Source organism: Dermacentor albipictus, chromosome 5 (assembly GCF_038994185.2).
Source record: "Dermacentor albipictus isolate Rhodes 1998 colony chromosome 5, USDA_Dalb.pri_finalv2, whole genome shotgun sequence".
Classification (NCBI taxonomy): domain Eukaryota; kingdom Metazoa; phylum Arthropoda; class Arachnida; order Ixodida; family Ixodidae; genus Dermacentor; species Dermacentor albipictus.
Genome location: NC_091825.1, coordinates 173,443,507 through 173,459,354, shown reverse-complemented (window position 1 = coordinate 173,459,354; position 15,848 = coordinate 173,443,507). Strand labels below are relative to the sequence as shown.

The 15,848-nt window shown below is 43.1% G+C and overlaps 1 protein-coding gene across 12 annotated transcripts in view; it reads right to left on the bottom strand.

The window, feature by feature from the left end:
* Positions 1-15,848, bottom strand: part of LOC135897507 (intermembrane lipid transfer protein VPS13A-like) — a 1,023,564-nt gene that overhangs the window by 587,918 nt on the left and 419,798 nt on the right. For all 12 annotated transcript variants that reach the window (XR_011514733.1, XR_011514732.1, XM_070539327.1 and 9 more), the window contains one exon: positions 3,276-3,434. Coding sequence is in view for 10 of the 12 variants with exons in the window: in XM_070539327.1 (XP_070395428.1) it covers positions 3,276-3,434 (159 nt within the window). In the remaining 2 variants the exon portion in view is untranslated. The remainder of the gene's footprint in view (positions 1-3,275; positions 3,435-15,848) is intronic.

Sequence of the window (15,848 nt, the reverse complement as noted above, 5' to 3'; positions counted from 1 at the left end):
AACAAAAAAGAAGCCTGCGGAATTTACTTACACACTCGGTGGCACTTGCCTGAATAAAGTAAATAACCACAAATGCCTAGGTTTGACATTCTTTTCTGACCTTTCATGGAACTTACATATTGATAATATTACCTCAGTCACATTACGTAAGCTTTTTTTTTTCTTAAAACGATGTTTACGCCTTGCGCCAAAGCACACCAGACTACTAGCCTATACAACTTTTGCTCGCCCTATCTTTGAATACGCTAACATTGTCTGGTTCCCGCACACATCAACTAACATATCAAAACTAGAAAAGGTGCAAAGAAAAGCTGTGAGGTTCATTTTTAACAAATACAATTAAGCCCTATGACTCCCCAACAAACCTCTTAGCTAACGCAGGTCTTAATACACTATCTGTTAGGGCCAGAGAAGCCCACTTAAAATTCACCTACCAACTAATGCACGGCAGTTATAAGATAGACCGAGCTAAGTACATTATTTTGTCTGCATCACGTCTATCATGAAAAAATCATCCGTTTACACTAAACCATTACAGTGTTCGCAATGACACGTTCAAGTTTTCACTTTTCCCAAGTGCGATCAAAGAATGGAATCTCCTCCACTCAGACATAGTTTCCTCTTCCTAGACACATCCAACAGAGAAGACGCCACTTAATGCATCCACATATATTAAAGTGTAATACTTACTTCTGCGTGTGGAATGTCTGCCTTTCAACCCCCAAACTGGCCACTTCTGCGTGGTTATCTGTTAGCTTTATAGCTTCTCTAATCTTACATGGGCCATTTATTCGCTAATTTTTATATAAATTCTAGTAATACTATATTATTATAATGTTATACCAACTATGTTGTTATACTGTTATGGCCATATTGTAGTACCAACCAAAAGTATTGTACTTCACATCGTCATTGGTGATTTCTACAGTAGTTAAAGAAACTTTTTCTCTTTGCTTTCTTTCTTTTACTGTGCTATGTATAATGACCTGTTTGTTTCTTTTTGTAAAACTGTGCCCCCCTGCTTTGGTCTCACTGAGACTAGCAGTATTGCAAATAAAATAAGTAAATTCTTAACTGTATGACTTCTATACAACTCTAAACTATTCAAATCACTTCAGGATGCACATTCAAGAGCTCTGCTACTTGACATTGTGTTGAGTGCATGCCACGTCCAGTGTGAGTCCTAATCTGCTTGCCTTCTTCCAAGGAAATCCAAAGATGTTACATGAAGCTTGTTCCAATAAAGTGGTATCAACAAGCTGCTTCAATATCCCCTTTGCATTCTCAAACATTACATAATTTGACAACACCGGTGTCTCATCCACTGACAAGCTGTACAGCACGCTAGAGGAATGTTTTGACACATGCTGCATAATCAAAACAGAGAACAAGCTCCACACCACGACTCAATGCTCTGCAAAGTGGAATGACATAACCTTTTCTTGTGGAAAGTAACAGAGTTTCATACAATAATTACTAGAGGGAATTCTGGTGCTGGGATCGTTCAGCCACCATGGGAATGGTGGGAAGTACATGGATTAGTCTGATCTTCAAACTTGCGGATTCAGACATTCTAGTGGCTTTGTTCGTTACACTTTATCTGTTTTCATTGTCCTAAATTTAAAAGCGAGTTATACTTCTCTAAGTGCACAATAGTCTGCAAACACGCACAATCACTACTAAGTGCAGTGGCTCAACCTGTCAAAGTGGTCAAATTGAAATGCGCCAAGCATCTAAGCGCGCTGCTTTGCCCGCAAGAAAATCATAAGGGCATTCCATGCCGCTTGTCAATGCATGTGTCCTTGGCGCAATGGTTTCAATATTGGGCTTCTGTGCTAGAGGTCCTGTGTTCGAATTCTACCATCAGACAATTTTAATATTGTTTATTTAATTATCTATTATGCAGTACTTTATTGAAACTGACAAATTTACAAAGTCGTAAGGCCGTTTGAAACCAGATTACAAAGCCCTTCTCGATGTACTTCCCATAATTTCCATGCTGGCTGAACTACCCTGATTGCAGCTCCTGTAGACAATAGCGCCAGAGTTCCCTTGAGTAATTATTGTATGAAACTCTATGGATAGAAACCCTTTTGCCTAATGCTCTCACGTACATACAGTAGACTACCGTTAATTCGACTCTGGTTAATTCAAATTTTCGGTTAATACGATATTGACCAAAGGTCCTGGCTGGTGTCCATAGGCCTAAGCTTTCCTTATTTCGATCCTAGAACTGGCCTTCAATGGATAATTTGAACTTGACCAATCAGCCCTAAAAAGATTTTCAAGCAACAACCATAGCTCACAACGTCAGATTATGGTATTTATACAATTGTAACACACACCTTTTTTTTTGTCAGGAAAATTGCTCCGTACTTTCCCAGCCAGGAGCAATCGGATACAAAACTGCCTTTGTGATGCTTATCTGCTTTACCGCATAACATAAATGTATTGCCGCGAAGCTGACTTTAAAAACCATGCTGTGAAGCTGATTGAAGGAAACTAGCCGCCATTATGAGACAAATATTAGACCCTGGCCAATTCTTCTTGCTAAAATATTGTAAAAAGCATTATATTTTTACCTTGTTTGGGAGCTTTAATATCCTTTCTATGTTAGTTTTTACTTTGAACAAACACAAGGTGGTCCCGCATTTGATTCGGTGTGTTAGACTTGGGCAAATTACTGCCGAATGAATCAGTGGTATGTTTTGAAGTTTTTTCTGCAAATTGTTTAATTCAACCCACTAGATAATTCGGTCAATTTCAACAGTCCCATCAAGGTTGAATTAGTGGCAATTGACAGTATTGACATGCATATTTGTTTACCTTTTTCCAGTGATTGCGTTTCACTGGCTACACATGTTAAAACTTATCGCTCAGTGCAAGACGCAGCCGCATGAATCAGAACATTCTTGATCATTCTCGCAGTGCGAATGCTATAGCCGAACCTTGTGTAATCAGATTGCATGTGGAATGACTTTTTCATGTAAATAGTAATCCTTTTGCCAAGCGTTCTAACCCACATATATACAGGACTTCATAGCAGCATTACTGCCTGCGAAATGCATATAGGCATCGAGAATTTTCTTGCTGCCTTCTAGATGGAGCTATGCTGCCTTCTATTTATTTTTTGGTTTTGCCTACAAATTTTTTATTTTCAATATTCTTGTGGTCACTTTCAACAAATCGGTTATTTGACAATATTTGACAATAACAAGAACTTGTTTAGCCACCCCCATGCAATATTATATAAAGTGAAGAATAAATTAAAGCACCTTCAAGTTAGACAGAAGCTCGGTGACTATGGATGTCGCCATCGACATGACATGTGAGGACAAGTGGATGCTGATATCACTGGCCTTGGCAAGAAGCGAGTGCTCCCCACTGCTTGGCTTGTATGACTGGTTCACTTCGATGCTGAAAGGCTTGGCCACCTGGCAGATAAGAATGAGAAACCATCCACAGAGGCTGGTTGTATCGCTGTGTAACATGCCTAGTATAGACAATGCCACAACAAGGAGCGAGTAAAAATATCACATGTTGGTGCATTTCATTGGGAAAAACATTCTATAACTCCAACATGTCAAAATGATTTGTAGATCATATGATGCAGGCCACATGATGAGACTTGCAGGTCATATGATGCTTGAACCGAAACCCTGGGCTCAACAATACACTACTGAATGCTTCAGAACAAGGAATAGCATATTTTTTTGCAGTATGTTGCCTAGGAGTGTGTAACCCTCGCCAATTGGGTTCAATACTTGATGCCATGTTAAAACTTAGCTTGGAAATAAATGCATTTTAGCATTAATGCTCTGAGTTGCTGCAGTGACAGGGCTTAAATGAGGCCTCAACTGAGGGAGGATACACTGGAAGTTGCTCAATGCACATATGCCAGGAGAGTCAACTACTATATTTCATTTGCACGTCAAACATCTCATTTAATTTACTAGCCAATTCCTAGCAGTGATATTTCGAAGCAAATAGTAAGCCAAAGAGACAAGTAATTAGAGTCTAATAATTTTTAACTGAATACTTTGAATAGTTGTAAGATTTGCATAGAACCTTTGCATAAGAACCAGATGTTGACAAATCTAAGAAAATTTAGTTTCTTACTAGCAAACATGGAAACAAGGTTCATCTCCGGAATCAGGAAGGAACAGCGCCAACTAAGACGATCACAAGTGGGGAGAACGACACAGGACAAGTGCCAACTTCATCTATCTTTATTCACCGAAAAATCAGCAAATGTAAGGAAAAACACAGACATGCGCACAATGACCATCATGCGTCATCTGCCAAACCGTTCTAGATGGGACATTTCGCTTTTGAAGAGGGTCACGGAAGTATCACTAACACAGTTTTTTCCTCCAGGTTAGTGATATTTCCGTGACCCTCTTCAAAAGCGAAATGTCCCATCTAGAACGATTTGGCATGATGATGCATGATGGTCATTGTGCGCATGTCTGTGTTTTTCCTTATATTTGCTGATTTTTCTGTGAATAAAGATAGATGAAGTTGGCGCTTGTCCTGTGTCTTTCTCCCCACTTGTGATCGTCTTAGTTGGTGCTGTTCCTTCCAAATTCAAGTATGCCCCATCTAGCCCAAATAAATGTTGTCCTGAATCATCTCCGGAGTCATTTTATTTTCAAAGTACAGTTATTCAGATATTTTCGTGCAAAAATGCAAGTTCAACATTACTTACAACTCCAGCAGCATAGAAAATTTGTTTACAGGCTTTTACTCACTGTTGTGCTTCAGTCTACTTAAAATTTTGTGGCGGTTGAAGCTGTGGGATTATACTGTGTTCACCCATTGTGTGTCATTTGTGGGGATGCGCGACTCTCACGCATCCCCTGATATGCTGTTTTCCCGCACAGCTCGCGTGGCCTGGTGCCGGCGGTGGTCGGAGTGGTACAAGTGCGGTGTGAGAGATGGCGCGAGTGTCGCGCCGCTGCGAGGTTACTTGGGTGCGGGAGCGGAAGGCGCGCTTCCTCTTGGGGTTCGGGAAGCAAGCGGGGCGGACGTGCTGTGCCTCGCGTGCGCCGACCCATGCTTTTGCGAGACCGTCTCACGTGGCCGCCTTGGAATGCGCCACCGTTCGCATGACAGAGCGCGCGAACGACCAGGCGTTGGGATCCAGCATGGGGCGAACATATTCGCTCGCTAAGTCGGACTTCTAGATTTGTCGCGCGCCCATCGGCATGTTTTGTGGATAGCAACTCGGCTAGCGGGCATTGATCTATGAAAGGTGCAATAAATGCCCTTGTGATTGTTTGCACTACTGTGTTTTCGTTCCTTTGTCCCAAGAGCACGGAGGAGAACCCCATATCTCCCACACATTACAATGCTGTGAAATGCAATCTTGACTGTGCAGCACCAGGAGTTATGCCACACCATGCAAATTAGCTTGTTAGTTTCTATCCACGCGCAAACTTAACTCATTCCATTCTGCAAGCACACAGACGAACTTCTTAGGCATGCTAGCCACTTTTGCAGTTATCAGTCTAGCCCGTGTGCATGATCTGGGGCCGGATCATCAAAGAGCAACAAAGTTCCTGCAATGGTTTGCCATCCAATGCCACATCTGACGTGGCTGTTATGCCTGACTAGCACTTTCCTGCCATGTTTTGACCACCAAAGTAACAGTTTAGTGCCATGCCAACAAATCTATTTAGAGCGGCCATATGGCTCCTGGGAAGCTGTATGGCTGCTGCGAGGAATGTTTGAATAATTGAGTAGGTGATCATCATCATCAGCCTGGTTACGCCCACTGCAGGGCAAAGGCCTCTCCCATATTTCTCCAACAACCCTGGTCATGTACTAATTGTGGCCACGCCGTCCCTCCAAACTTCTTAATCTCATCCGCCCACCTAACTTTCTGCCACCCCCTGCTACGCTTCCCTTCCCTTGGGATCCAGTCCGTAACCCTTAATGACCATCGGTTATCTTCCCTCCTCATTACATGCCCTGCCCATGCCCATTTCTTTTTCTTGATTTCGACTAAGATGTCATTAACTCGCGTTTGTTCCCTGACCCAATCTGCTCTTTTCTTATCCCTTAACGTTACACCTATCATTCTTCTTTCCATAGCTCGTTGCGTCGTCCTCAATTTGAGTAGAACTCTTTTCGTAAACCTCCAGGTTTCTGCCCCATAGGTGAGTACTGGTAAGACACAGCTATTATATACTTTTCTCTTGAGGGATAATGGCAACCTGCTGTTCATGATCTGAGAATGCCTGCCAAACGCACCCCAGCCCATTCTTATTCTCCTGATTATTTCCGTCTCATGATCCGGATCCGCCGTCACTACCTGCCCCAAGTAGGTGTATTCCCTTACGACTTCCAGTGCCTCGCTGCCTATTGTAAATTGCTGTTCTCTTCCGGACTGTTAAACATTACTTTAGTTTTCTGCAGATTCATTTTTAGACCCACTCTTCTGCTTTGCCTCTCCAGGTCAGTGAGCATGCATTGCAATTGGTCCCCTGAGTTACTAAGCAAGGCAATATCATCAGCGAATCGCAAATTACTGAGGTACTCTCCATTAACTTTTATCCCCAATTCTTCCCACTCCAGGCCTCTGAATACCTCCTGTAAACATGCTGTGAATAGCATTGGAGATATCGTATCTCCCTGCCTGACGCCTTTCTTTATAGGGATTTTGTTGCTTTCTTTGTGGAGGACTACGGTGGCTGTGGAGCCGCTATAGATATCTTCCAGTATTTTTACATATGGTTCATCTACACCCTGATTCCGTAATGCCTCCATGACTGCTGAGGTTTCGACAGAATCAAACGCTTTCTCGTAATCAATGAAAGCTATATATAAGGGTTGGTTATATTCCGCACATTTCTCTATCACCTGATTGATAGTGTGAATATGATCTATTGTTGAGTAGCCTTTACGGAATCCTGCCTGGTCCTTTGCTTGACAGAAGTCTAAGGTATTCCTGATTCTATTTGCGATAACCTTAGTAAATAGTTTGTAGGCAACGGACAGTAAGCTGATCGGTCTATAATTTTTCAAGTCTTTGGCATCTCCTTTCTTATGAATTAGGATTATGTTAGCGTTCTTCCAAGATTCCGGTACGCTCGAGGTCATGAGGCATTGCGTATACAGGGTGGCCAGTTTCTCTAGAACAATCTGTCCACCATCCTTCAACAAATCTGCTGAGTAGGTGATAGGCGACTGTAAACGAATTCGTCTTTGCTTTGTCTTGGCTATGAGCTATGCGATGCGACTTGCTCAACTGAAGCTGTCGATAATACAGGTTTTAAAATTTACCCTGTTTTTTGCACGTAACAAGCACCAAAACAGTAAAATTGCATCATGAGCTACACGCAAATTTCGACTTAACAGTGTGGCTTCATAACAGTGTGGCTCGTGCTCGTGCTGCCCTGAAACCACCTTTAGGGCATGGTTCTCCACTATCAACATCGACGAAGAGGTGGGGAACATAGCTGCTGCCCGAAGATACGATGAAGACGACTCAGTATCCGTGAATAGAGATTGTTCTTACAACGATTTGGCCATTTATGCAGTTATTTGCATGGGTTATACGTGCAGATTGTTTTTCCTTCCAGGGTCTTGTGATTGGGGATGCGCCTTGTAAGTGGAAAAATGTGTATATTTGTTCACTTCAAATACCTTATTTACATGTTTCTAATGCTCCCTTGAAGCTAATGTGCACCACATTTTTACTGGCTTAAAGGAATAAAATAGAAATTACCTGAATGTTCTGAATGTAACATGCCACCAACTGATAAAAGAAAAATATAACATGCCTCCCACATCCGATCAGAAAAAAAAAAGATGTGAAGAATTTACCTGCACATACGGGAATGTTTTTTTCTTAATGAGCTTTCATAATGAAAGTGGGACGTCGCCGTCACCATTTGCATTTCATTAGTTGCAGATACGAAGTAAGAGTGCGCGAATATTCAAAATTTTCAAATCGTGAATCGAATAGTGTCCTATTCGATTCAATGTTCCGAATCAAATGGGACACTATTCGTAAATACGAACATTTTTTATATACTTTTCCAATATGCAGCAAGGGTTGCAGCAGTGAGCAAGCAACTAATTTTGTCGCGATACTTTGTAGAGATTGCAATTCATGCCTGCTGTTATCGACGGTCTGTAGGACTCAAGTGGCATCAACTGGAGTGACATCATCTGCTGGTTCATGTCACAACTCATGCCAGCTGTTATCTGAACTCATGTGAAGTCAAGAGACATCTACCGGAGTGACCTCAGTCACCAAATCACCTACAAAAGGGGGTGTCCATGTGCTCAGCCGTCACTTGGCAGCAAGGCTTGCGGCAGCGAGCAAACAACAAATTTTGTCCTGATACTGTGGGGATGCGTGACTCTCACGCCTCCCCTGAGATCTAGTTTTTCCGCATAGCTCGTCTCCTGCAGGGCGGCTTCGCCCGCCACGTGGCCTGGCGCCCGCGGCGGTCGGATTGGTTGAAGCGCCGCACGAGAGATGGCACGAGTGTTGCGCTGCTGATGCCGCCGACAGGTGGGGCTTGGGCGCGGGAAAGGAAGGCTTGCGCTCTTGAGTGGCGGACTGGCGAACGCGACGGACGTCCCACGCGTGCGTACCGATCCATGCTTCTGCGAGACCGTCTCGCGTGGCCGCCTTTGAACGCGCCACCCTTCGCGTGACCGTACACGCGAATGACCAGGCGTTCAGATCCAGTATGGGGTGAACATATTCGCTCGCTATCCGGTCGCGGTGAGTCGGACTTCTAGATTTGTCGCGCACCTCAGTCGAAAAAAACAATTGAAACCATTTGGAAATATCAATGGGTCCAACTGGAAACGGCAATTTCCAATTGGACCAAGTGTTATCACCAACAGGACCATTTGGACCAGTTAGAACGGCCAATTGGTTCATATGGAAACCCTCCCTTCCAATTGGGCCAGATGGAGTCTCCAGCAGGACCATTTGGGTAAATCAGAATTGCCACATGGTCCAATTGGAGTTATCAAAACCATTTGGATAAAATTTAAGTGAGAAAATGTTAATGTCTCTTATGTACAAAATTTGCAGATTTCTCTTTTCCTTTTGAGATTTCTCTTTTGAAGTTTGGACGTGAGATTCGAGATTGGATTCGTGAGATTGCAAGACACTATTTGGAATTTGGAGGCTAAGTAAATGGGGAACAACCGTAAAAAAAAGTGGTCGCGGTGTATTGATCATGTTAAACAGTAAAAAAAAAGAAAAAACTTGCACTGTTTTATGTGTTTCTTAAACACACGACTCAAACAACTTTCAGGCATAATGCAATTTGTAATTTAGCAATATTGTTTAAATTTTACATTTCACATCTATGAAATAATTCTTCCTTGGAATTAAATTTTGTCTCAGCGTCATTTTTCCTTGGCGATCGAACGGGACAGCATAATCGACATCAACATTAGCAACATGTGCTCATGTGCTCTTGTGTGCAGCAACCATGGCAGCAACAAAAACAGTCGCCGACAGTCGTGCATGCGTGCTGCACTGCATTCTGCGCTTTGTCACGATCGCCTTGCGTGCTTCGTGCGGCACGAAATCGACAAACATTTGGCAATTGTGCCAGTGACAGACAAAGAACTTCAAGCCTGACGACGACTTTTCGGCGGGTTTTTATATGGTGAAGTGGACAAACGCGGCCGGCACGTGTGCCCACTACCTTGCCAGAATTTTGCAGATCAAAGGTAAGTTTCCGCGTTTCCAAAGCTCTTGTAATTAATTTGCATTACTGCACTACACGAGTGCAGGGGTCACGCACACTCGTTTGAGTTAAATGATTGCACAGATATATGTATACGCTTTTGTGTAATGTAGCAAATATGCATGATGCACTGAACTAATTTCGACAAAAATACTTCAAGTGTATTGCATGAGCATTTCTTTAAAAGCAAGGTTTCCCCGAGAGCGTCGTGACAGCACTGGTGAAACGTATGAATCACTACGTGGGGGAGAACATTGCTGACATTGACAGAAGAGCAAAATATATATACTGATTAGAACAATTTTCTTGCATTTGCTGCTTGAACCTTAGCTGCATAAACCGCAAATTGTGACTCTCTTCAACCTGGTTGGATTGCTGAATATTAAAATTGAGGTGCCTTTTTATCCAATATCAGCTTGCCTGTCTTGCCAGCTTTTGAGGGCAACAGGTTTTTGAGGATTCCATACACAATGCTGTCTTTCTTTTTTATCCATTTCTGCAGGTTGTGGCGCGACTAGACCGGAAAAGGAATATGAACAGTATCCCGCATTGCATTTTTCTAAGTAATAAAGCTTTAAATCCTACTTTTCGCTTGTTGCCTCATTGTCACATGTAGTTATCATCTTAAGGAAGTAGTGGCTCCTTGTTGTGTGATATGATGTGAAGCAAGAAAAGCATGGGGAAGAGTGTTAATGAAGAGATTCTCTTTCTGTGCTGTTCGTATTGTATTGCATCATATTAGATCACAATATATGTGAACCAACTAGCCGAGCAACACGTAATAATGTGGTTCCTTATTGCTGTGCTAGTTTGCCAGATTCACACAGCGCAGGCAGGCGGTGCACAGTCGAAACCATTTGACCCGTCGAGCGGCTCCATTTGCACCATTTGGTTCCATGCCAATTAGCCCAATTGGTTCTATGCCAACTGCACCATGTGACCCAATTGGCAACAACCAATTGGTTTTGTGCCAAGTGCACCATTTGAGCCAAATGGTATACAACCAATTGGTTTTATGCCAACTGCACCATTTGAGCCAAATGGTATACAACCCATTGGTTTTATGCCAACTGCACCATTTGAGCCAGATGGTATACAACCAATTGGCCCAATTGTTCCAAGTGGCCCAATTGGGTACTAATACACAAATGGGACCAATTGGAAACAAGTGGAAATTTTCCAATTGGGTCCGATTGTTTTTTTCAACTGGGATCGGCATGTTTTGTGGATAGCAACTTGGCTAGCAGGCATTGATATATGAAAGGTGCAATAAATGCCCTTGTGATTCTTTGCACTACTGTGTTGTCGTTCCTTTGTCCCAAGAGCACGGAGGAGAACCCTTCATCTGGCTGCCCAACGTGAACCTCTTGGGGCATAGGACGATGGATTTAACAGTTTTGCTTCGTTCGAGACCTTTGTTTGAACTGAAGCGTAGGGCTAGCGTGGATTTTGATCGCTAGCGTCGGTGGCGTGCTTTTTTGAGCAAGGTGATGGTGGCTGTAGTGTGTTTGAACATGTCAACGTGCTAAGCCTTTTCGCAAGTATTTTTTTATGACATTCGTCGGTACGAGAGCCACGTGGTCTGCATCCTGGGAGAGTGAGGCATACGCCCGCGGAGCATATTGGCAAGCCTGAAGCGAGTGAGTACGGAAGCCACGTGGGTGGTCTGAATTTTTCATGTAAATAGCTTCTCTTATCTCTTTGACTCTGATGAAGTCACGGCTCTGGGAGCCGGGTGGCCGCGGGCCACGGGTGCCACTACGGGCTGACTGGTATTGCGGCCTGGCACCGGGTGCGCCGACACCGTCTGGGAAGGTGGGCGCTGCAACTCGGATGCTGTGTGCACCGAGCGGAGTAGGATCACCTCACAGAGCTGACATCTCCTCGCGGCTGCCTGTTTCGCGCTCATTTTGGGTGTTGTTTTTGGATGCCGGTTGTTGTCAGGGTAGTGACACTTTAGGCCTAAGGCTTTACGAAGCTGCCTGTCGCACGTGGAGGGACACAACCTGGTGGGCCGTGGCGTTGAGGTGTTGCAATTTGCTTCCCTCATTCTATTTAGCCTCGCACAAATTGAAATTACTCGTTCGACTCAAGGAAGCGAACTTCGTTCACATGAACTTAGCATCTGAGTAGCTGCCCGATATTTTGCTAGCCGAGTTGAACATCGTACCACGTGGGCAATGCGCATGCATAATTCCTCACCCTTGCAATACTTTTGACTAATTTGGAAATTAAAGAGTTCGTGGTCCCTAAATCCTTCTATGTAAGAAATCAGACTAGTAGTCAAACCAGTAGTTAAAACCAGGTCCAATATGTTAGTACCGCTGGTGAATTGGTTAACAGCTTATGTTAGCCTGCGCGGCAGGAAGGGTTGCGGCAGCGAGCAAGCAACTAATTTTGTCCCGATACTTGGTGCAGGTTTGTCTGCTATTTCCTATTCCATCTTTACCACTGCCCTGTTGCCACAAGTGTCTGTGTTTTCTTGAGGATGCTGTCGTGTGCTGAGCTAGTGAAAGAAATAGAAACACCGTGCCGAAATGAAATCAACGCAAGGAAGTCTTAGCAAGTTTAACGGACTGTATGAATTCATGAAAGTCCAGAACAAGACCATCTTGAAGGAAAACAAGTTGTTGAAGGACGATAATGCAAAGCTGTCTCAACGTCTCATGTCTCTCTAGCAGTATTCTCACCTGAATAATGTAGAAATAAAAGGCCTTGCCGTCACCGAAGGTGAAAACTGCCTTGCTCTAATACAGACCATTGGTGAAAAGAATGGCTGTCCTGTCATTCCCTCCGAAATTGACATTGCTCATTGTGTGCCCACAAAAAAAGACAAGAACATTATCATGCGTTTCTGTTCTAGATCGAAGCGAGCGTAATTCATTAGTAAAGCTAAAAAGGCTAAGCTCACCACATCAGCCATTAGATTTTCGCGAAACAGTGACTCCCCATTTTTCATGAACGATCGCCTCACGCCAGAGAACAAGCAACTTTTCATGCAAGCTCTCAAATTGAAAATGAATAAAGGATGGCGGTTCCTCTTGATTGAAAACTGCGATCAAAGCCAGAAAGACTGAGAATTGTCGTGTTTATGGCATCTTGAATGTAAACAACCTCGGCATCTTTGCATAATCAGTGCGCCTGCACTTGCCTTCTTATGTGTTAAATTCTCGCCATGAATAGAGGCACATTTTCATGTGATCAGAGGAAAACTATGCTACATGACAATTCACCTAAATCATTCACTGCAATATTCAATGCCTCCGCAAGCATCATGACAACCTTTTAAGCTTTATTTCTATACTTAACCATAATTTTTCTTTAATATGCCTCTCTGAAACATGGCTAAAACCAGTTGATGACAATCTATTTGGCCTGCAAGGATATATCAGTGAATATAGTTACAGTGGGGTTCAGTGAAGCGGTGGATCTGCCATTCTTGTGAATTCGCCGATTGCATACACTCGTTGTCATGATCTTTCGTTAGGTAATTTGTTCTGAGAATCTGTCTGGTTGAAGTTCGACCGGAATTTCCCGTCACTCGATAACTGGAACAAAATCCTGGCATCCGTGTATCGTTCCCCATCATCCTCTTATTCGGATTTTTGTTCACAGCTAGAAGGAATACTCAGTGTTTAACCAACGAAGACAAAAACATCACCATTTATGGTGACATTAACCCTTTCAGGTGCTGTGTACACATTTGTGTACACCAAGATGTTGCATCAACAGCAAAAGCACTGATGAAAGTTAAAATATTCAGATTGTGTTGTATACGTATTGACACACTTCTGATTGGAACAGTGCTGCAAGTTTGAATAACAAGAGCAGAATGTTTTAGTAAAACGAGTGAGAAACCATCAGCATGTCATATGTAGCAGGATGACTTCTTTCGTGGTTTTTCACAATGTTTTGCAGCAGGAATTATATTGAAGTTGCTGGATAGGTACATTTCAAGCCTACTAGACATGAAATAGTGACGTTTTTATATTTGAAATTCCTGTAATGCATTTTTGCATGGAGTTCACATTCTGTAGACCTTACACAACTTGCTAAAACATTCAAAATACGCTTTTTATGATTATGAAGAAGTAAGAAATGTGGTGAATGTAAGTTTTCAATCAATGCAATTAATCAGCATCTAAAAGGGTTAACATAAACATACTTAATCCCAACTGTCAGTCATGCTCTGATTTTTAGTTGGCACGGAAGCAGCATTTGGAGCACCATGGCTCAAAAAGCGCACCTTTCCACTTCGCAGGCTATCTTGCTGTGTCCGTGCACAGCGTATTCGGAGTATGACCCTTCGCAACCACTGCTACTATCAAGCAAGGCCACAATCTACCAGCAGGCTGGCAACTACCTCCACACCGACCCACTACAACTGCTGCGCCCAGCCTTCTGCACACTATCGCCGTCAACTGTGTCGTCACAACGCAGTGGCAACTTAAGCAGCTGTCTGAGCGTCAGCCCATTTAGTTGGTACAAAAGCAGCATTTGGAGCACCATGGCTCATGCAGTGCACCTATCCACTTCGCAGGTGTGTAAAAGCGTTCCTCTTTATGCTAAGAAAAGTGACGACCCCTTTTTGCTATTGCTTCCATGCCAACAAGTGCTTTGTGAAATTGTTGGAGATTGTTTCTCTATGGCGTTGCTGTTAATGCACTCAGGTGACATGGAAACTAATCCAGGTCCTACTAAGCGTACTGAGACATTACTTGAGCTGCAAAATTTGCCCTCAGATCCTTCTGAGCAGACGGAAGTTATTTTCCGGATTCACGGTTTTGCCACAGGCGCCGCGCCATAAAGAACATGTGAAACGGCAACTGATATTTCGTGCACTGAACAATCGTTTATTAAAATTTTTGTGCTCAACCTGTGCAAGTTGCGTCGTGAACATCGTTGCCGCCAATGCAATTTCGGAGTTTTGCGGTTTCGCCAAACGTTCAATCATGACCACACTTTGTCTGCTAAGCATACTGAAAAGATTTTGTGCCAAAAAACAACACACACAAGAAGAAAGACGACGACACCACGGGCGCTTGTGGTGTCGTCGTCTTTCTTCTTGTGTGTGTTGTTTTTTGGCGCAAAATCTTTTCAGTATGCAAGATCACCAACTAGCCCAGCAGTTAACTCTTCTGAAGTATTTGTCTGCTAAGGTTGACTAAATATGAAATTTTACATTCTTGGCTTGCATTCCGTGATGGCAAGAGCCTGATTTTGTGCGGTGTGGCCAGGCAGAAAGTTGTGTAGCCTCAGTGCACACATGAATGATGATTGCAGTTGCCATTGTATATTTGTGACCAAGAAGCTTCATGAAAGCAAGCAGGTCATTTGTCGGCGTGTCGCGCTATCACCCCTAGTAACCGGACATGGTGCACGTGCGGAATAGATTTAGAATGTCACGCACACAGTGATTCAATTCACAGACGCCAGTTTTTTTCATCGAGTGAAAACTAATACAGCCAAAATAGTTCACACCACATACACACACAGTGATTTATGATGCACGTCGCATGTTTGCTCAGCCAAGATAAATTTCTGCATACTGTAGTTACTCCTGCGCTGCAGTGGTTCTATGAAGACCTTGTATGAACTGACATCCCTTATTTCCATGTAGAACGAGACAAAAGGCCTCCAAATCATTTCACGGCATGCGGCAGCAACATTTTCAAGCAGCACTGCGCGTCCTTTCTTCCTCACCTGATGAAAAGCTCTATAAACTTGTACTGAAGAATATGCTTGTCCTCATTTGATCTACGGTAAACCCCAGTTAACTCAAAAATGTAAAAACCAGAAAAAAATGTTCAGATGAGTGAAGTCACGAAAATAGAAAAATAAGTGAGCAGTCATAGATGAAATTAATAGGGAAATATAAGCCAAGAGTGCAGCCAGGCATGGCGTCTGGCTCAGCTAGCAAGATCCTGCCAGGTGAAAAGCAAATGCAAGCAACATTGCCAGTGCTGCCCTTGTGCTGGCCTTTTCGATATCTAGAGTCCAGTGCAAGAACTATTTGAGGTAAGAGGTGAAAAACACATGGGCTGACAAAATGGCTAGAAATAATTTTGAAATAATTGATATTTCAAGATATCAGAGTTCAAATTAAAGTGGATTTACTGC